At 40.1% G+C, this 22,446-nt stretch overlaps 2 protein-coding genes across 5 annotated transcripts in view; one reads left to right on the top strand and one right to left on the bottom strand.

The window, feature by feature from the left end:
• Positions 1 to 398: 398 nt before the first annotated feature.
• cnrip1b (cannabinoid receptor interacting protein 1b) lies at positions 399 to 8,845 on the bottom strand. 2 transcript variants are annotated; one of them, XM_085183273.1, is made up of 3 exons: positions 8,522 to 8,827; positions 7,117 to 7,261; positions 399 to 1,871 (listed from the first exon to the last, which is right to left on the bottom strand). In XM_085183273.1, exons 1-3 carry the CDS (start codon positions 8,698 to 8,700, stop codon positions 1,707 to 1,709), a joined length of 489 nt encoding a protein of 162 aa, XP_085039399.1. In that variant the 5' UTR covers positions 8,701 to 8,827; the 3' UTR covers positions 399 to 1,706. The 2 variants fall into 2 exon arrangements, with proteins under 2 accessions (XP_085039399.1, XP_085039400.1); XM_085183274.1 differs by lacking the exon at positions 399 to 1,871 and adding an exon at positions 2,567 to 2,886 and having other exon boundaries at positions 8,522 to 8,845.
• Positions 8,846 to 9,215: 370 nt separating this feature from the next.
• kcnq5a (potassium voltage-gated channel, KQT-like subfamily, member 5a) overlaps positions 9,216 to 22,446 on the top strand; it is a 130,233-nt gene continuing 117,002 nt past the window's right edge. For all 3 annotated transcript variants that reach the window (XM_085183261.1, XM_085183260.1, XM_085183262.1), the window contains exon 1: positions 9,216 to 12,928. In XM_085183261.1, the coding sequence (XP_085039387.1) occupies positions 12,588 to 12,928 (341 nt within the window). In that variant the 5' untranslated portion in view covers positions 9,216 to 12,587. The remainder of the gene's footprint in view (positions 12,929 to 22,446) is intronic.

The following is a 22,446-nucleotide window of genomic DNA, read 5'->3' as shown; positions in this document are numbered from 1 at the left end:
ATCACACAAACTTCTATGACGAAGCACTTAGTGATAGTGGGAAAGAAAAACTTCTTTTTAACAGAAAGAAACAAAAGGCAAACTGTAGGAGAGACGGCCAGAGTCTAGTAACTGGCTGTGATTAAATACACTAATGTTGTATAAACACACTGAAAGTGAAAAGAGAAGAGTGGAGAAGAAATGCTCCCCCCCACCAACATAAGCGTATTGCTGCATAACAAAGTTTTATTCCTAATCTTAAACATAGCACAGAATGAGTGTGCCACGCAAAAAGATTTTTCATTTTAATGTCTACAATGTAAACAGTCAACACTATCACAAAAAAGGTCAGAACAATACTGAATATAAACTTCACCACAGAAAAATTTTAACATCACATTTGACACCAATTTCTTGCATAGGTAAGTAAAGTATTTAATTGAAAATAGTTGTCATTTCTACCAAAGTACACACAGTAACGTAAAAACATTTCACATGGTCCACTCACTGTACAAAAATAAATTTTTTAAAATATAATATATTTACCACATTAAATAGAACAAAATGGTCCAAATATTCCAAATAAATTATTTGTCTTTACACACAAATATCCGTGGCAAGGACCACTGTTAGAGGTAGAGAGAATAAACATACACTAGACAGGGGCACAACTTCACCCAAATCCAAAACTCCTATTTGCCACACTGTATTACACAAATGATAAAACACACTGATCCACAACACTACCCTGAGGGTTTCATTCCAAAATTGGGACTATTTTAAAAATCACTCGAAGTGTGACAGCAAAATTTTAGATAATTTCATGGTTGCTGACTCACAAGACTCACAAGTGCAATCCATTGCAAAATGATATGGGCTGAAAACATTTATCAAACAAGACAGTTATGATTTCGGGTAACAACAACTAACCAAAGTTTGCATAGAAGCAGTCAATAATGACTTAAAATGGCAACAGCACCAACAAAACAGCTGTTTGGATAATAAGAACAGCCTTCAGCCTTGGCACAGCATAAATGAAGCTGAATTCAATTGACCTGAACTGAATTCTAAATTTATATTACACTGACAGAAACAGATGTTTTGATTCTTGTATAAATTACTGCACTTGTTAAATCAGACAGAGAATGATGTAATTCATTTTTAAGCATGTCTGAAGAATTTCTTTAAGCACACTGGAATGCTCTGTGTTTCTTTTTGTGGAAAGTTCGGATTTTGAAATGAAACTCTCTCTAGACGTTCAGTAGCTTCAAAGTACATGCACGTCTGTACAAGCACCATATGTAAACAGATACTGTAACTAAACACACAGGCACTCTCATACACATACACCAATGTATATACATGTAACTCTTGTCACACTTGGGGTTTACCAGATGCCACAAAAAAAAACTGCATGTGAAAAAAAATATTTGCCTCATAAAACTTCATTTAATATTATCCTCAATAAATGTGCCATATTTGTATTATGGCTCAAACAAATAGAACCACTGCGAAAAGACTGGAAACATCACTGCATTTTATATTTCAAATCACTGGAAATGATTATCTTGAGGGCATAATGGAGGGAAATCCTGCATTTTCTCTTCAAACACCTTTAGTTTTTCCGATATTGGCAGATTGCAGACAGACAGAAAACAGAGTAAAACCACAGAATTGTCTTCATTTCAAAACAACATGCAGATGATTTAAAACAATCTTTCAGACCATCACACAAACATCTCCTTGTTGACCCACATGAGCGTATGCGTGTCGTTGGGTTTGCATTCGTATTCAATGCTGTTGAAGCTGTTTCCCCACTGGCAGTGATCCCTCTTGTTGTAGTTGTAGTACTTCACCTGCCACACCGTTTCAAACATTCCCGCCTCTGTGAACTGAAGCAGAAGCAGATGTACCACTGTGTACATACACTGGCGCACACAATGATGTAGAGCACATGCAGTGTGGTAGACTGGAACGTGCATGGGTACTCTCTCTATAAAGGCACAGACTCCTGTTGCATCATGTGTAAAATCATTTGAAGATGCAGTGAAAAGGGAGCATACTGACAGCACAGATGGATGCACATACACACAGGCACACACACACACACTTGCAAACACACACACCAGATCATCCCATAGGCCTCAGCGTGTGAACTCAACAGATGGGTCACACATATAAATGTATGTAGACACAAATAACACAGTATTTCATAATGTATTTATATTTCATTTTACTGCCAGAAAACCAGAAACTTTAAATTTATAAATATATATTAATGTATTTTCATGTAAAATCTTAGCATTAGGTGTTCTCGTTGCCATAAAAATCTATGTAGTGCTGCTTGCTGAAAAAAATGTGATCACTGAACACTGCACAATTATTACCAAATGCAAGAGGTATTTTTGTGATGTTTCTTATGGTCCGCAACATTTACAACTCTTTATGTATATGTATGTGTTTTCCCATTTCCCCTATCGTCTGTCCTCCTGCCTGTTTTGATCAAATCTGTCCCAGTGTACCATCTTCAATGACGTCACACTTTCTAAAATGGAACTTGAGCAAGGAAAGCGGAGGATGCTGGAGAAGCTGCGATTAAAGATACAAAGTGAATCTTCAGGGAAGTGTTTTTATCCATGGTGCATGAAAAGCTGTGACTGACCGGGCAGTGCATGTGATAAAATATATACATGGGGTGCTGACGGTTCTTTAAGTTATCACTTTAACTTGTTAAGTTAAAGTGTCTTAACTTGGCAAAGGCTAAGGCCGATTAACTTCTTATTTGCCAGCATAAAAACAATTTGTTTGACAGCACTCAAAACAACGGGATAGTCCATGGAGCTCACTGAAGTCTAAGAAAGAAGGTCTTCTTGAGATTTGAGATTCCATTTGAGAGTCCAAGATCACCTGTTGAAACAATTCTATATATTAAAACTTAGTTGGATGTGTCACTACTTTGCAAATACCCAAAACTGTCACCCTGAGATGAGAGGAAGTTGACTGAGATGTTCAGGAACTACTACCAAGGCTCAAGCCTGCCATGAACTGCAAACTGCTGGAAAACCAGCATCACTGTTCACAGTGAAAAGTTTTATGTCACTGTGGAGTGAGAGGGTACAGACCTGCCCCTTGAAATTTAATTAAAAATCCGACACCTTCAGCCTTTACTGAAATTTGTAGCTGCCTATATGGACAAGCGGATTGCCTTCTGGAAAAAAGTTTTTGATAGGACAAAATAAAGATTAAGCTACTTTGGCCGCAGTGAGAAGAGGTATGTTCTGAGGAATAAAGATGAGGATTTCAAACCTAAGAACACTGTAGCAACCGTCAAACACAGTGGTGGTAACATCATGATCTGGGGGCCGTTTGCTGCCATTATTACTGGTACATTGCACAAAATTGATGGAATAAAGAAGGAGGAGACCTGCTTCCAAATTCTTCAACCTTGCCTCAAATCAACAGCTAGACGGTTGAAACTTGGACAGAGTTGGGTGTTCCAGCAGGACAATAACTGGAAACACACATCAAAGCTCAGTCCATGTCAGGAAACAAACCAGTTTAAAGGAACTCTACCAACTCTGTCACAAACAGTGGTCAAATATCCAGCCATAATAATGCCAGGATCTTGTTTATGGCTACCAAAATTGAGATACATCTTGGTGGAGAGTGGTCGAGCTAAGATCTTGTGGGACTTCCAGATACAGACGTACAAAATGGTGGTGGCTAACCAACCAGACATAGTGGTGGTAGACAAGCAGAAAGCAGAAGAAGATGGCCATAGTGATAGATGTAGATGTAGTGATAGTGATAGATGTAGATGTAGATCTAGCTTGGGAGTCACTGCACCTATAGTGCTCCAATTACCACTAGGACCACTAGGTGCAGTGACTCCCAAGCTAGGTGAGTGGCTCCAGCAGATCCCAGGAACAACATCCAAGATCTCTGTCCAGAAGAGCGCAGTAAGGAACAGCTAAGATACTGCGCAGTACCCTCAAGCTCCCAGGCCTCTGGTAGAGGACACGAGAGACAAATTTACATATATTCTTTTGACTCTGTGTGGATTACAGAAAATATAAATAAATTCAAACTTATAATAATAATAATAATAATACATTTTATTTGAAAGCGTCTTTCAGAACACTTAAGGACACTGTACACAGCATAACACATAAAACAAATTTAAAATAGCAGAGTAGAAAGGTTATGTGGGATAAGCAAATTTGAACAAGTGAGTTTTGAGTCTAGACTTAAAGAGAGAAGAAAGTGATATTTCCTTAATCAGGAAGTAGGGAATTCCAGAGTCGAGGAGCAGAGAAACTGAAAGCCCTGCTCTCCATGGTGGAAAGACGGGGAGAGGGGACAGAGAGAGAAAGAGAAGAAGAAGATCTGAGACACCGAGATGGGATGGTGATCTGAACCAAATCAGAGAGATATGGAAGGGAGAGATGATGAATTGCCTTAAGCGTATACAAAAGTATTTTGAAATTGATGCGATATTTGACCAGGAGCCAATGAAGCTGCTGCAGGACAAGAGTGATGTGGATCGAAGGGGTCCTGGTGATGATATGGGCAGCAGAGTTCTGGATGCGTTGGAGCTTGTGGATGGATTTTAGAGTAAGACCGAAAAGAAGTAAATTACAGTAATCGATCCGGGAAGTGTCAAGGCTACGAACAAGAATGGCAGTGGCATGTGGAGTGAGAAAAGGACAGAGACGATTAAACTTGTGCATATAATTGTTGTTTTTTGAAGTCATTAAAGACATATGCTTTACAATCAATCCACCCTGGAAAAAGTAATTAAAAGTTTAAAATTAACATGACATTCATGATCATAATGAATATATATATAGCCTTCTGATTACAACAGTAATATTACACAAATACTGAGATATGATATAAATATATAATATATAAGTTGTGAATATGCTTAAATGTAGGTGTAAATATAAAAGTAGTCTTAAGTACTCCTACGCTCATAAAATACTGTATCAGGCTATCACAAATCAATGGACCGGTGATGCAGCTGTGCCACACATCACCGATTAAAATCACTTTAACATAACGTTTCTTTTTGATTAAACTCTTCACATGTCATGTTTCTCCCTCAGGCACATGAGGACCTAAGACTGGAGAACGCAAGGAAAGGAATCAAGGACATACCAGCTGAGACTCACTGTATATCATGAGGTTGCTTTCCCTCCATTGTGATTGTCTTTCCTTCTTTAATTAGTCTTGTCTATTCAATTACTCTCTGCACACACACCCACACACGAATATGTATGTCCTGTGTAAATTGTCAGTCCATCTGAAAAGAAAAATATATATATCAAGAATGAAAAGAGCAAAAAAAGAACAAAAAAAACCCCCTCTTGATTCTTTTGCTTTGATGTAGTTACTTATCTAAGGTGGAAAGTTTTTTTTGTTTGTTTGTTTTGTTTTTGCTTTGTTTTATTCTTTGCTTCGAGCCCTGTGTACAGGAGCTGCATGCAAAAAGATCTTTTGTTAAAAGGGTTGGCGTAATAAGCAAACGCTTCAGCCAATACCTTTTGATTAGCCTTGTCTCATGCTTTCTTGCTTTGTGGTAATCTTTATTCTGTCTTCACTGAGATATTTGAATGCTAATCAATAAAATCAAAATCAAATCAAAATCAAAAAATCTGTATTCTTGGATTCCTGATTTCTCTGTTTGGTTTATTGTGAGTTCGAATCATCTTAGCATTAAACCTGGATTTTGGTGTATTCCTGCCTCATGTGTCCTTCATCTGGGTCCTCATTTGCATAAAACATAGTAGAAAGTTTGACAGAATTACTTATATACCAAGATTAGTTCAGTGTTAAGTTCCAATCTTAATCCAAGTGTATTAACAAACTCTGTTAACACACAACTGACCGCAGTCACTGTTAACCTTTTTGGGTTTGTTTCTTAGCCACCTGTGTTAGAACATTAGAGAGATTTCTGGGATTTGCGATGCTGATTAGGAATAAAACATCACCATGGGCTCCAGGAAATTCAATACTTGATATTTTACTGGAAGACAGAGCAGAGTTGAAACCCTAAATAGGTTATATTGCCACCCTCGAAACATTCATCATCTACCTGGTAACCTTGGATAAAAAATGAGGCTATCAAGATACTCTGTAACCATAGAAACACTGCCAGAACCAGAACCATGACAACATAAACAGACATGGTAAGACCATCACTTGACATTAATCTCAGGATTATAAGAACATTATGAAACACAGGTAGAGATGAGGTGAAGTGGCTGAACACAGATGAGATCACTTGGTGATTAAAGGGCTGGTGAAGATCAAATCTTTCTATCAGCAGGTTTTGATTTTAATCTGTCTCCATCCCATTTATTCCTATTAAACATCTAAATCGTTTGAAAGTTTTAAAAAGCTACAATTTTGAAACAGTTTTTTTTTCTCAGTAAAAATGTGTGCCACAGTTATTATTATGTTGAAGTAATTGTAAGATATGACACAACAAAGCTGGTGGAGGATCTAGAGCAGGGGTGGGCAATCTCAGTCCACGAGGGCCGGTGTCCCTGCAGGTTTTAGATGTGTCCTCGAACCAACACAGCTGATTTAAATGGCTAAATTAGCTCCTCAACATGTCCTGAAGTTCTCCAGAGGCCTGGTAACGAACTAATCATGTGATTCAGGTGTGTTGACCCAAGGTGAGATCTAAAACCTGCAGGGACACCGGCCCCCGTGGACTGAGATTGCCCACCCCTGATCTAGAGATATATTAAGAAGACCAGGTAAGTAGTCTAAATGCATCCAGATTAAGAATAAATAGATGATCTGGTTATTTCTGAAGCCAAAAAGGGCCTTGGTTGCTACAATGAAAAACACAAAACACTACCATGTTTAACATATAAGTCTTAAAATGAGTGAAACTGAAAACGTGACTTGCAAAACTGATAAAAGGTCAATCAAGAGAACCAAAATCCAAATTGAAGATACATGAATGATAAAACCATCGTTAAAGAATTCAATTTTTTTTTAAAGAGCTTACTGGGAACTGGGAAACTCGTCATCAGGTTTCTTTACCAGCTCATATCAAAACATAATTCCTGAACACACGAGAACAGTTCTTCCACCTCTGTGCTGTGCACAGTGTATGCATACCTGTATGCTGATCTGAACTGGTTGCCTCTCTCCACTTTTGGTATGTGCCACACCTTCTGTCTCGTACAGGCCAGTATAGACCACAGACTGTGGGTCTTTAGACTGCTGCTCCAGGGGGAAGGTCACCCCACCCACACTCATTGACCTGCATTGACCAGATCACACAGCAAAAATAGAATCATCACAAAACTGCAAAGGTATGAAATGCATGAATGAAAATAGTTTTACACAAAGAGGGAGGGAGAGAGCGAGAGAGACTTGTGTTGACAAATCAGTTGATGAAATAGGGCTACAGCTGGGTTTCACCGGCTTGCCCCACATTCAGTTCAACACCACCTATGCATCACTGCGTGTGTGACCTAGTTTTACATTGGAGTGCTCCTTCAGTGATGTTTTTACATCCTGGTAGTTAAATATCCGACGCTAATCCTTATTGGGAGATGCGAGTACGACAACTCACATTACATAATCATGAATTGTAGGCAAATCCCAGGAGGGCGGTGCCACAAAGCCCAAACACTGGAGTCCTAATCTGCGGGGGATTTGACGTGCAGCCAGTTGGGGTTTATGCTGCCTTTATGTGCTGCACGTAAAATCCAACTTTTGAACGTTGAACTTGGAAACAGCCTCTTTACCCCGTTGAGCGCTCCAGCAAGGCTTGCTTCTAATTCAGTTATTATTATTATTATTATTATTATTATTAAAAGCTACTTAAAAGAGGTAAAGGGATGTGTTGTTTTAGGCTCTCTGTATTTTAGGCTTGAAAATCAAAATCAAGCCTAAAATACAGAGACCATCAGAACATCGTTGTAGTCGACTGCAGGTTTAAAATCTGCACTTGCCTTCTCTTCAGCATATCTGCTAAAGTCAGTGGTATTAGTGCGTCTGCCTTATCCTTGGTCAGTTACAACAAAGACATGTATCTAATTACTCTCAGTGCAGATGAAGCAGAAAAGCAGTGCTGCTGTAGTGCAGGCTATTTCGCTTTAAATGGGAAATACAATCAGAAACAAACAATACGACAAAGAAGTCCCAAAATTTAATACATTCAGGGAGGATTAATAAAATATTCGTAAAACAACGTCATACAACCCCACAGGTTGCTATAGAAATAATTATTTAAAGGGAAAATATCATCAAGAATGGCAAATCAGACAGAAGGAAAAAATCTTCATTATTTGAAAGGCTTTCTGAGCTTTTATCTCCATGCTCCAATAACGTTTATCTGAATGCGCGAAAATATCAGCGACGTTGATAAATGAAATGATCTTTGCGTTTCCAAAAATAGAATATAGATGTAGAATATGGCGATCTGGACGTGATAGTTGCCTCCCTGGATTAATAGGTTTCCTAGCAGTTTGGTTGGGTTATGACCTGGTCAGGAAAATCCACATGGGCTACCTACGTGGCCTCGACCGCTCCTGGTTTAACAACCACCTCGATTTTGTACTTCGACCCGGTCAGAAGCTTGATGGTCCGGGTCTGTCCGAACCGGGTCCCGTCGGATTTGAAGTGCACGGCTGTGTTGTTAGGAAGCATCTTCAGTGAAATCCCAATTTTCACGATCTGCGGAACGTTGGCCATGTTTCCATATAGCTAGTGTATCTCAGGAGGACCGCGGGGTGTGGGAGGGACCGTCGATCAGTTCGTGGAAACTGAGAAATGCCGTGTGGTGAATCCCAGAGAGCACCGCGCAGCACGGGGAATTGCGCTGCGTAATCCCGTCCAACCTCCAGAATATAAACCTAATCCCAACCGTTGCACTCGCTCTCTCTCTCTCTCTCTCTCTCTCGCTCTCTCTCTCTCTACACACTCTATCACCGACTCTAGCCACCGTCCTCTCGGTCGCTCTCTCACCTATCGTCACTGTTTGCACGCAACACAACCAATGCTGCTAGTATAATATGTCATCTATTCTCTCTCTTTATATCTATGTATATCTACGTTGTCATCGACCAATATAAAATTTGTGTCTCGCTGTCCTTGGTCCTGAAGTCGTGCCAGTTAAGACAGCGGAACACTTAAAGTGATCCTCAAAGGACCGATTAATCCTTGAATACTCTTAACACTCTTAACCCAACTCTCCTTGGGTTAAGCGTCGAAAGTGACACATCGTCACAAAAACCCTTAAAATGAAGCAGTTTGAATTTTAACCCCCAAATGCACGAAGAAACAAACCTGGTCTCAAATTCTGTTCACAGAGCCGAATGACTGAAATTAGTCAGTGTACAGTAAACAGCATTAGTCTAGCTGGCAGTCGTTTCGAATCTATTTATTGAAAATATTAGTGTTATCTATATACACTAGAAAACCCCAATTTTTTTCAGGTTTTTATTGAAAATTATGCAGTTTAATGTCTCATTGAGCTCTGAAATGAAAGCATAGTACAAATAAGTAATTTGAGTTAAAAAAGAAATGATGGAATCAATTTAGAAACCAAAATTTATTCTAAACCTTTAACTCATCAAAGTAGCCACCTTTGGCAGATATAACAGCTGAACACCCCGGTGGCAAACCAGCTTAATAAGGTTTAAGTCTGGAGACTGTACTGGCCACTCCATATTTTCAAGCTTACTGTCTTGTTCTTTTTTCCTAAGTAAATTTCTGGTATAGCTTGGACTTATGTTGTGGGTCATTATCTTGCTGTAGGATGAACCCCTGACCAACTAGAGGCCTACCAGAGGGTGTTGCATGCCACTGCAGAATGCTGTGGTAGCCGTTTTGGTTCAGGGTGCCTCTCACGCTGTACAAGTCATTGACCCTGGATCCTGTAAAACAGCCGCAGACCATCACACTTCCTCCTGCATGTTTGACAGTTGATGCCACACACTGTGGAAACATCCTTTCGCCTACTCGATGGTGTACAAAGATCCTGTGTGATGAACTGAAGGTTATAAATTTTGTTTCATCAGTCCATAATACCTTCTTCCAGTCTTTAGTAATCCAATGGTGGTATTTCATGGCCCAGACAAGCCTCTTTGTCTTATTCTGGCATCTTAGCAATGGCTTTCTTGCTGCAACTCATCTTGTCAAACCTGCAGCTCGAAATCTTCTCTGCACAGTTAAAACTGAGACGTGCTTATTACGACCACTATTAAGCTATGTTTGAAGCTGTTGTCCTGTAAGCCCCCTATCACGCAAGCTGTTAACTCCTAGAAACTTGTCCCCTGATTCAGTTATGGCTTTGGGTCTGCCAGACCTCTTCCTGTCAGAGTTTGCCCCATTTTCTGAGTGCCTTTAGATGGTGAAGGAAACTGTACTCACTGACGCCTTGAGATTCTTTGCAATTTCTCTGTAGGACTGACCTACATTTTTAAATGTTATGATGTTTTGTCTCTCTTCCATTGTTGATTGTCGTTTTCTCGCCATTTTGGTAGCAACACACTACTTTCTGCAGTACAATACTGTTCAGCTGATGCTCACAAGGCTATGGTACCACAGTATGTTCCAACACTGCTTTTATGCAGACAGAGGCGCTTGTAAGTAATCCAGAAAAGTTGGAACACCTGTAGGAATTAGTAGACCAGCTTTTAAGGCTTGATCAACGTCTATTGCTGCAGAACAGCTTTAAATTGTTAACCCATTATGTGTCCCTTTTTTTGTATAATTTTGAAAATGTACATTATTTTTCACTTTTGGGTAAACTTACCCTTTTTTTTAAACCTCTGCCAGTTCACCACTTACCTTTGTACCATTTCAAGCTATCCATTCATAGGTTTCTACGACTGGAATTGCAATAAATAATTGGAAAAATTTAGGTGTCCTACAACGTTTGACTTGTAGTATATATTCATAAAAAAATGAACATGAAATTACATTTTCCTCTTTTTAAATCATTCCTCCAGCCATGATTTATATAAAAGAAATAAATATGAATAAAACAATTTAACTGATAGGGATAAACCAGAGAGAAAGAAAGAAGGAAAAGGTCTTCATGTATGCTCAATCAAATCAATCAAAAGTCAAAACCACGATAAAATGTTAATATTCATGAGAAAATTCAAGAACGTCTAGATAGACGCAGGCCATTAAGTGGGTAACCCCCGTACGTCCTACGATTGACCACTAGAGGTCAGGCTTGGATTGGAACTGGAACAAGCCATGCACGCGAATAATAACTGTATTGTTTTTCTAGCTAATGTGGCGGAAACTGATGGCCATCACTTCTACAACTATTACTAATACAAAAGCTGTTAAGTTGAGCCTGAAAATACTTAGTTGTAATTAAATACAAAAGAAGTTAGTGACAAGTGATCAGATAGAAGGTTTAGAGTAAAAAAACATTCAGCTTCAGGGCCACCGAAGTGGAGATGTTTAAGTTATTATGGCAAGCAAGCAATTAAATAAATAATTAATTACAGCTCTTAAATTCAAGCCTAATTCATGTATTTTTATTTTTTTCCAGAACACATCGTGTACATTTAACTGGATGTATCCAGTAAAGGTGGAAAATAAGGCAGTAGTTCTCCACGGGTCCCGTGATCGGTCAGTAGGGAAGCGCGTGACGCAGCTGTTACCAGCAGAGCATATTCTGTTTTGGGCGGAAATAGTTTTGGACCGAGCGGACCATCTTGTCTACAGCTGCCGAGTCCAGTTCTGTTTACTGTAAACTCTGTTTCTCCTAGTATGTAATAATGTTAATGTGCTGTTCATTCTCCTTTAAGTGTAAGCAGTCATTCAAGTTTTATTTAGGCATATGTGTGTAGGTTAATTCTTGTACAGTCTTTAGTATTTCCCTTTACAGGCTACTACTTCATAGTTAACTTCCTCTGAAAGTCTTACCCCCAGAAGGACTTTCTTTCTTTGTAGAAGCGTTTCAAAGAAACTATGTTATTAGCTGTAGATAAAATATCTTTATTTTGCTATTTGATGCATTTTCTTACATAAACCAAGCACAGTGATCACGCTTTGGGGGTTATTGGGCAGTTTCATCACCTGCGTAAAATCTGCGTCATCGGTGCATATATATATATCTCTTGACGTTTCTTCGGTTAACATTTATCACCCAGATTGAAAATCTGCTATCGTTCAAGTCCAGATTTACGACATCTAATAATCTCGTGGCGCTGGTGGTGCTGCGCCCTTCCCGTCTGATGCGTAAAAGAGCACCATGACTAGCAGAGCACCGGCAGGCTTCACACACTTTGCCAGAAAGAGCCAAACCGGCGTGAGAGTGAGTTGAGTAACAAAGAGAGTGTGGGAGAGCCCTCCCCCCGTCAAATGTATCGATGGATCCACACCTTCATAACCCAACTCTTCTTCAGCTTCGCGCAGATGGCCAAAGTGTCCAAACCAGACCGTGAAACTGTTCAGCCAATAGATTAGTTATTTAACTCTTCATCCACTGCTTTGTTGTACTTAGTGTGTAGTGAAAGTCAAAGTAGCCACACACCCTCTGGCCCAAAAGCACTTGGCTACACGTGAATGCCTGCCGGTCTCCCAGCGCACTCCACGCTTGCGCTAGTTATGCCATGCCGCGAAGTCATACCGGCGACGAAAGCGGCGGCAGCGGGATCTGGCTAAAGACCTCGACTGGACGTCGGGGGCAGGACTACCCACTGAAAGATGTGGAGTGCGGACGGCAGACTATGAATAACGTTGTGGGTGTCGGGGACGGTCTCCTGTCTCCAGCCGCGGCAGGTGCGGTGGGAGCGGAGAGGAAACAGGGCGCCCGCCTGAGTCTGCTGGGGAAGCCGCTGACCTACAGCGCGCAGAGCAACCGCAGAAACGCACGCTACCGGCGGCTCCAGAATTACCTCTACAACGTTTTGGAAAGACCGAGGGAATGGGCTTTTGTTTACCACGCTTTTGTGTGAGTACTTATGCTTGTGCAGCACAGAACTAAACACTACAAGTCGTTTAGAATCTCATGTTTATGCTTTCCGATTGAATAGGAGTTCCCCACCTCTGAAAGCTGAATCAGTAAAATATTTTGTTAGGCAGGGATAAAAGTGAACACACAAGATATCAAAATATGTATTAATTTTTCTACTGATGATAATGATCAGTTTGGGTCATGATACATTTATATATCACTATCTCTGTGGTTTCTTCTTCTCTATGGAAGATGTTTGCATCTTCCTCTAAACATCCAGCATGTCAAAAATCATGTAAACACCTTTTGGTTTAACCTTATTTATCTTGAAGGTCTTATGCCAGTTGTTGATACATTTAAATGGAATGAATATGTTACTTTTTGAATGTGACCACCTGTTGCTCCAGGTGTGCAGAAAAGACTAAGAACACAAAGCAAACACAGTACAATGCTACCATCCTCCAGCAGTTTTTGAGCTCTTTAAGATGGTCAGCAGACTGTCAGCTGAAAAGGGAAAAATGTAATAACTGCTGCTCCCTTGCATGATCTTGGTTCTTTCATCACTTCTTTCTACAGAGAGAGGCATTGGGAAAAGCCCTGAAGGGACAATTTTAAAGCTGACATGTTGCAGTTCTTAAATTCAAACCAGTCCTCTACTGACCACAGCTTGTTTTTTCTTCCTTTTTGGTTATTTTTCTGGTGTGAAAATGCTTCATGATCAAAATTTCAGCTTCCAGCTTCCTTTCTCTTCATGCAGTTTCCATTAGCCATGGATTATTGTTAACATTCAAGCAAAGCTTTTCTTGCTCATAGCTGTCAAGATCTAGCTAAACTATCACAATTTGTTGTTCTATTGCTCTTACAAATCCTAGGATGTTTATCAACATGACACACACGTACTGTGAACTGTATCTATTATCCACATCCAACAGTTGTGGTCATATTTTTAGAGAAAGCTTTTCGAGCACTCGTATACAGTGACAACCCTCAAAAATCCGTCTCTGCTTTTCCCTTTTTTTTGTGCAGATCACCTGTCAGTAGAAGTGTGTAGGTGGTGTTGGTGCACTGATTAAGCAAGGGTTTCTGGAAGTAGCTCTTATTTCACTGTCTGCTGTGGTGGCTGTTGATTCTCTCTGTTAAACACAGGCTATGCAGTAAACCTATGCGACTCGTTCACACACATACCAGTGTCAGCATGGTTATGGGTACAGATTAAAACACTGGATCCATTCCTTGTCCCAGTCAAGTCCCGTGTGAAGAGAAGGAAGAAGAGCTGTCAGAGGAGGGGCTCCACAGCCGGATGCTGACGTTTTATTTGCACAGGCAGGACAGCTGAGGTCGCAGGGGTTAAGTTGTTACATCTACTCGCGACTGCGGCCTCCCACACTTTAGTAGTTTTGGATCAGCTGCACATATGAAATGATTTAAAAGCCTCAAACAATTTGCTTAAGTGAGATGAAGAGCGCTTTGGAAAAAAATACTCCTCCGTGTCAAAAAGCATGTGTTTTAATGTCCAGTGGTGGAGAAAGAAAACAGAAACCTAATAAAGCAAAAGACAGGGACAAAAGTTGATTAAATTACAGATTTTATTTACTTATTGTAAGAAAAAAAGCAGGTGTAAAAAGAGGTAGACGCATTAGAATACTGCAAATATTTGTCGTGAAGAGTCAAAATAAATGTATGGTTCCTGATTAGAATAGTGTTTCGTTGATTTAGAGGTAGGCCTGATGATTTTGAAATAAGGAAAGTACTTTTGTAAAAGTGCAAATTGAATTTCTAGTCACAGCAAATTGCACTTATTTTTCACAGTTTCCGTCAGTGTATTGGAAGCGCAGCAGTCTATCAGGCCTAAGTTTACCCCCCACTGGGTCTGTGCATCGGTGATTAAAAAACATATCGGTGATTAAAAAACAGCAACAAAATGAGTAGAAATGTGCACGAGTTCGGTGATCTTAAAGGTGTCTTACTATACAACGCCCATGTGAATGTCAGATTCTCTAATTGCCGCCACCACTTCTGGTGTTAGTCAGTTTTTAGATCTCTTCTCATGTGTAGTTTGTCCGAAGTCATTAACTTGTTGCTCTGTTATCCAAGAAACCTTTGAAGCCTTTGAGCAACACATACATAAACTTAAGTCACTGATCTAAAAAAAAAAAAACTTAATCTGAATTAATTAATCTTAACGCGGAACTGAAGTTAAACTTTGAAGTCTGGTTTTAATTGAATATAGCAAGTCACATCTTCTATTGCAAACACTTCAAAGTCAGATGGTTTTGATCCATCTAGACCACAAATGAAAGCTAGTGTGTAAATGCAGCATCTCGCTGCAACTTGTCTACAGTGTGATGTAGATGTATGGCTTCACAAACTTACAATCGCATGGCTTCACACATGTGTTACTCACAAACACATTCACACGTGGTAAGTGATGAACCAACACACAAACAACACAAAGCGCATGATTTATAAAAGAAAAGTTCCTTTGATCGTTTAATTAGTAAGCACTTATGTTGAAACAGATGCTGCTGTGTGTGTGTGCGTGTGTGTAGATCCACACCGTACAGATGCGTAGGAAAACAGCTGAATGGTGTGTGTAGGTATTTGAATTATAAGTATGTATACTACACTCCTTAGGAATCCCTGATGTGCTCCTAATATCTGCTGATGGGCTGCAGATATCAAGACACTGATAAGCATCTGGGCTTATTTCTTGCCAAATAATGCTCCCACACTTGAAACACTGCTGGCTTTAAGATTCAATCTCTTAATGAGATGGCGTGTGTTGGGCTAATCACATTTGCTAAAATGGGTTCCAGCCACAGTCTGCATTTGTGTTCTATACTCAAAAGATGATCCCTTCCTGTGCATGTGTTTTAGTGTGCATGAAAATAATGTCTTACCTATTTTTTTCAGATCTATTTATTCATTTTTCTTGTGTGAGTTTAAGATGATACACGCAGCCTTTTCTGTACATTGACATGTCTAATGTTTCTGTATCGTGAAAGCATTTATTCACGACGTACGCTGCTATTTCCGCAGGTTTAAGCGTCAATGTTTTTGTTTTCGTGTCTGAGAACGAGTTGCAGAAACGCTTCAGAGTTTGTGTGAGATTGAGTCACACATGGTGTGAGTGCACCAGCCATTGATTCCAGGGTCATTTTGGTCTGCTGACAGGTAAAATGTCAACATCGCCTGATAGGGATGGGTACCGGTGTCCGGTGACATAAACGGTAGTAACCAGACCGAAAAGCAGCGCACATTTCGGTGCTTTATTTCGGTGCTTTTTTTTCCTGAGCTGTGATACACTTTAGATTCTAGCCAATCATTTTACGTTTCCGAGGATAGTAGGCGGGGCCAGGTACGTAAGTTCTTTTAGAGCAGAGCTACAGATTAAAAATGCCCAAGGCGAAGCAGTCAAAAGTCTGGCTGTACTTCACAGCAAAATATGCAAACTCAGCAGCCTGCAACAAGTGCTTTAAGCTGATACTGTGACACTGTCAAAGGAGGTAACACCTCGAATCCGATGAAACACCTGGCGACGCATAGCGCTTTTTTTTTAAAGCCGAGAAATGCGCCGTATTTGATAGCTTGCTGCGAGACCTCACACCGTGCACATCTACTGCGGGTGTGGTACCTGTTATCGGACCCGGAGCCCTGCTAGTGTAGCAGAAATGATGATGGCAGCAGCAGCCGTTCTTCTCTGCGTGAGTAGCTTCATGTTGTTCATGTGTAATTTACGTTGAGTAGGCTAACCACGTTATTGCATTAATGCATGTAAGGTGAACTAGCAAACACTGTCATAGTTACATGCGGCTGTCTTCTTGTTTGATGACAGATACTCCCTTCACCCTGGCCAAAAAGGCTAAAATGACCAAAGAAAAAGTGGAAAACAGCTAAACATGAGAGGTTTTTGGACAAAGTTTATGTTTTTTCCATTGTTTAAGCACTGCTTCCAGCCAAGAGTGATACCATATATGCCCCATAGCTGCAGAAAAGGCTAACATTGTTATCTTTTTACAAAAAAAACAGCTAAACATGAGAGGTTTTTGGACCAATTTTGTGTTCTCCATTCTTTAAGCACCGGTTTGAGCACCGTTTAAGCACCGGCACCGTTTCAAAAGTACCGGTTTGGCACCGGTATCGGATAAAACCTAAACGATACCCATCCCTATCGCCTGATGATTTGCCAGGTGGATGGACACCTTCTCTAACGACCAACCTCTGTCCACGTTATCTTTCAACCAGACTGGCTTGTACTGAGTTGCTTATGTGTTAACTGTTGACTTTAACTGGGACACTTTTAATGCACTGTAATATTTACTATAATGGACAAAAAAAAATCATTAAATTTTGTATGTGATATACATTGGTCTACCAATGTAAACCTAACTTTAATATTATTGTTTCTCCTGTGTCGCCAAAAAAGCTTGATCTTTTCTCGAGGCAGCATGAGACACCCCACCATTGGCAGACATATCCTTTAGGCACTCGGTACGGTGTAGCGATTACATGGCTTGGACTTGAGGATGTTTGATTACCTTTGGATGGGGGGAATTTGGAAGTCAAAACCATCCGTGGGGTCTTTGTCATGTTTGCGATCAGTTTCTGGGATGTTTTTGATACACAGTGGAGTACATTGTCCAGCTGGAGGAAGCTGTTGCTGCAAGGCGGTGCAATTTCTCATCCATCCATCCATCCATCCATCCATCCATCGTAAACCTTGCAGTTTTAGGTTTCTGTTTTGTGTGTGTGGTTTGTAAATTCACTTTTAATGTTAGCTGCAGAAGGTTAGTACATATCTCAGCATTTTTGGCTACCTACTTGTGTTAAACCATGACAGAATTATAGTGGCGAGCATGAAAAGGAAAGTTTACAAGATGGCAGTGAGACCTGCTATAATATATGTTTTGAAGACGGTGGCACAAACAGAACGACACGAGGTGGAGCTGGAAGTGGCAGAGTCAAAGGTTTTAAGATTTACATTGGGACTCACCAGGATGAGTTTATCAGAGGAACAGCTCAAGTTGAGCAGTCTGGAGACAAAGTCAGCGAGGTGGTGTAGAGACAGTTTGGACATGTGAAGAGGAGGTATAGTGGATATATTTGACAAAGGTTGTTGAATATGGAGCTGCCAGACAGGAGAAAAAGAGGAAGACTTCCGAGGAGGTTGTGTGGATGTAGTGAAGGCAGACATGCCTTTCAGACCTACAGTTAATTTGTCTGCCACCATTTAATGTAGCAAATATGCCTTTGGACTGTTAGAGTAAGCCATATTATGCAGAGAGAACTAGAGCTGGGCGATATATCGAGTTTTTAAAAAATATCGATATATTTTTATACGAGATATAAGATGTGACAATATCCTTTATATCGATATAGTCTATGTTACTTGTGGAGCCGCAAGTTTGCCTCTCTTTCGTCCACTTTTGTCTTTACGCAACATTACTCGGCCTCGCCTCTCCTTCACTGAGCACAACTCCCCCATCGCTTCACCTGCAGGAAGCGACAAGATGGACACGGCAAATCTCCGTTAACGAGTTACTGCGCATCGCCCCGTGCGTGGGGCGGGACGCCGTCAACGTGTTAGCTAGCTAACCACGCTAACGAGCTAACCACGCTAACGCCATGCAGCCCAGAGGCGCTGCACAGCCTAAAATCCTTTCATTTTCTCAAAAGTTGACAGCGCGCCTTATGTATGAATTCTGGTTGTGCTTGATGGCCGCGAACTGATTTTATGTGGTACACAGGGCTCAGCAATCTGTCAAAACATGTTTTAGTACAACTTTGGTAAGCTACGGTGCTGCACCGCTTGATGGATTGTCGGAGCATTACGGCTACCGAGGAGCCCCGCGGAGTGATACGTACTGTGCTTCAACGTAATATTACCCTACTGTGTTTAAGGACCATAAATGGCACCTGTTAAGAGACGTGGTTACGAAGAGGATTTCAAACTCAATGCTGTGAGTCACACAGTAGAAGTTGGGAACAGAGCAGCTGTGAAATCTGTCTTTGTTACTATGCTCAGCGTCTTTTAGTTTACATTTTGACTGCACAATTGTGAGCTTTTTGTTATGCACAAAAACAACATTGTTTTCTTTTATTTATGGAGCATTATTATTTAATAAATGCTCATAATTTATTTTTGAGTAAATTTTATGTACATCTATGCTCTATGTTAATAAAAGTGCCTGTGTGACATCTGGGACACAGCTTTGACTAAGAACTCTCTTTTTGTTCTTACTTTATGGCTTAAAAAAAAAAAAAAATCGAGATATATATCTTATATCGCCATCCAGCTAAAAAGTATCGAGATATGAATTTTGGGTCATATCGCCCAGCCCTAGAGAGAACCCATCCAGGCATAACAAAAAGACTGATCACTGACTTTTTTTGTATGACTTCTTAATCATCTCATGTTGATTTCTGTTTTTTTCCCCTTGTGGTATCAGTGCACTGCCTACTCAGACCTACCATGTCCAAGTTTGGTTGTCAGCACATAGGCAGTGAGTGGAGTGTAGCATATGCAAAAGAAATACCAGTGTAGTTACTGATTCAACACAACGTCTTATTATGCAACCCAAGGCTGGACAGAGGAATTGTAGTTGCTGCCTATTTATGCTGCTAAAAAATAATTACTTATAAAAGAATAAATATCTAGTAACTTAGTGTTCAACATGCATATATTGTGGAATATTGTTCCTCTGTAGAAATGACGAAGAATTCAATATAATATATGTAATCTCAAACAGTTATTGTACTCAGAGGGTATTTTCTCACTCATGAAACTGCAGGTGCACTGATCAAAAAAAAAATTGCGCTCAGATTTGGGGAACTTAAAAGGAATCCTGAAGAGGCTGCTCTTTGTCTCCTTAGATCATGGTGACATTTGAGACACCTGAGCACATAAAAGGGTCTCTGTGTTTAGGTTCCCTCTTGCTTCCAGGTAGGAAGGAGGTGGTTGGCCAGCACCCAGTGGAAAATGCTGGAAGATGCAAAAGGATCTATTTGATAGGGTGAACAGAAGGAGGGACGTGCGTATGTGGGTGACTGTATAAATACTGTCAGCATGCCATCCGGTGTTTGCATGAGTAGATACAGAGTTGCTACCCTATTAAAGATGTTTGGTGTATGTGTGTGTGCGGGTACTTGGTCATCACTGGGTAATGTAACATCACAGACACATTGCGTGTCCAGGTCACAAGTTGGCTGTCTGTCTTTCAGGGCCCACTGAAAAGAGGAATGAAGAGGAGGCAAGAGAAGATAACAAACAAACAAAAAAACAACTGTTATCGCATAAAGGAAGTGGTGATGTGGGAGGGAGGGATTTAAGTTTTGTTTTTTATGCATGAAAACACTTATAGGCAGTTTTTTGTCCACTCAGTGTGTTGTGAAAGAAAGGTAACATCTGGCTGTGAAGTGTGATTTCAAAGAGTGAAAAAGAAACAGCACCAGCATCCTGTCTAGACAGTTGGATACTGGCCTGTATGCAAGATTTGCAAACACAGTGAAAGATGGATAGCAAAGAAGTAATAACTTTGTGAAGGTCATGTCAGAAACAGATTTATAAATTATTTGAACAATTTTATTCCTCCAAAACGAAGTCAAAGAACATATTCAGGAGTTAGACCCAAATGGAGCTATAGAAAAGACACCTTTTCACCCGGTGATGTGGTTATCAATAAAATCCTAAGCTTTCTAAAGTAACTAATGCACTGTAACAAACTTTTTCTCCCCTTTTGGCTTTTCTATGCTTCACTGTCTCCTGCTAATATCCCACTTGGAAGTGTATCATACGGACATTTGAGATGAGTGTCGATCTGGTGCAGTCAGTTTTGAAGTAAGTAAATAACAGACAGATTTCCTTATATACCACACACTGATTTCCCCTCAAAATGAACAAATTTGATTAAAAAAAAAGAAACTTCTTAGAGATATATGTCAGTGTTGGACCTATAGTGGTCCACAAATACGTGGTTCCTTCCTCTTCATAACATCTGTTTGAAAAGTTAAATTTTTATTCAGCATCATAAAATCTAGTTGCATAAAATTCAGTGTGTCAGCAGTTAGTGTAACACATTATAGTTTTATGTTGTTGTGATGTCACTCAGCTACAACAAAGACCTGTTTCCAAGCCATCTTAAAGTTTGATTCAGAGGCACTGCAGTATTCATTATTTCATATTAAGATGCCTATCATCTTTTTAATCAACGATCCTCTAACAGCGTATGTATTAGATAATAGATAAATAGCACCCGACAGTACTATTCCTAAATCCCCAGATTTAACAGTCTAGCTAACTGCTGATGTTCGATCCAGCTCAATGCATCAGGAATCAGTTACAGAAAATGTAGGGAGAAATGAGAATAGTTTGTTATTTAAACTGATGATTAATACGCGAAGAATCACTCCTGACACACAATGGATCATCAGAAAATCCATTTTCCCCATCGACGCCCACTATTCTGCATTTGTATTGCTTTTATGGCATTTAATTATCTTATTTATTTGACTCTATTTTGTGTACAGTGCTTTGTAACCGGGCATCAGTGAAAGACACTTTATAAATAAACACATACTTTCTTACACTCTTACTGCACTTGTAACCAAGAGCATTTAACTTCTTCTGACTGCAAAGAGTATGTAATGATTCCCATGACCATCGGTTTATTTACACCCACCACATATTCTCCTCAGTCTTCCTGTGTTAATCACGCTTGCAAATGTGTTAAAAAAAAGAAAGAAAGAAGTGAGCTAATTAGTCTGTGCCAGAGTGGAGAGATTTGATGAATCAGACTTTGATGTTAGTGTCATCAGGGAAGAAGTCGTCTACATCAGTCAGAGCTCACTGGTGAGAAGAAGATCAGAAGGGATTGCAGTGATAAATATACTGTGACATTCAAGCAGGTCAAACAGCAAGTGTGTATTGCAGGTGTGTGTATGTGTGTCGAATAGGTTGGGAGAGAAAGACCTGGAGTGAGAAAAAAAAATTGCATTTCTTTTAAAGTGCATACTTGTATGTCTGAGTTTCATATGTGTGACATGGATATAAAGAAGGAACAGAGTGAATAGGAGGAGAATAGAGTGTGTATGTGTGTGGCCATATGAGTAGGAATGCACTATGTGTCGGTTAGTCTTTTTGCGAGAGCGTGTGTGTCCAAATCAATGTATGTCTGCTCGTTAGTCATCCAGCAGTCCTCTCGTACATCAGCGGAGGTGCCACTTTGCAGAGCAGACCGCAGCGCTGATGGATGGAGACAGGCTGAGCTTGTTGGTCCTCTTGCCCACACAGAGTGCACCACAGCTGGGCACGCATTACACCAGCCTCATTCGCCTGTCGCACACGACTCGGACATTACCCTGTCAACTCTTTTAATAAGAACATGGCTCAAAAGCACTCTCACAAATAGACAATCATCCATATTTGTGTTCATTTGCACACATGCACCTACGTCACTAAAAATCCACCCGTGCCATTAGAATGATTTAGTATGCAAAGTATGTAATATGCATTCTGT

This window comes from Neolamprologus multifasciatus, chromosome 13 (genome assembly GCF_963576455.1).
Source record: "Neolamprologus multifasciatus chromosome 13, fNeoMul1.2, whole genome shotgun sequence".
Taxonomy (NCBI): Eukaryota; Metazoa; Chordata; class Actinopteri; order Cichliformes; family Cichlidae; genus Neolamprologus; species Neolamprologus multifasciatus.
The sequence above is the reverse complement of the archived record's forward strand: the minus strand, read 5'-3'. Positions and strand labels throughout refer to the sequence as shown.

Coding starts and splice junctions, on each gene's coding strand:
- cnrip1b (XM_085183273.1), bottom strand. CDS start 8,700: ATGGCCAACGTTCCGCAGATCGTGAAAATTGGGATTTCACTGAAGATG. Junction 7,262..8,521: donor CCAGGAGCGGTCGAGGCCAC/GTAGGTAGCCCA, acceptor TGGTCAATGCAG/GTCAATGAGTGTGGGTGGGG. Junction 1,872..7,116: donor CAGTTCAGATCAGCATACAG/GTATGCATACAC, acceptor CTTCTGCTTCAG/TTCACAGAGGCGGGAATGTT.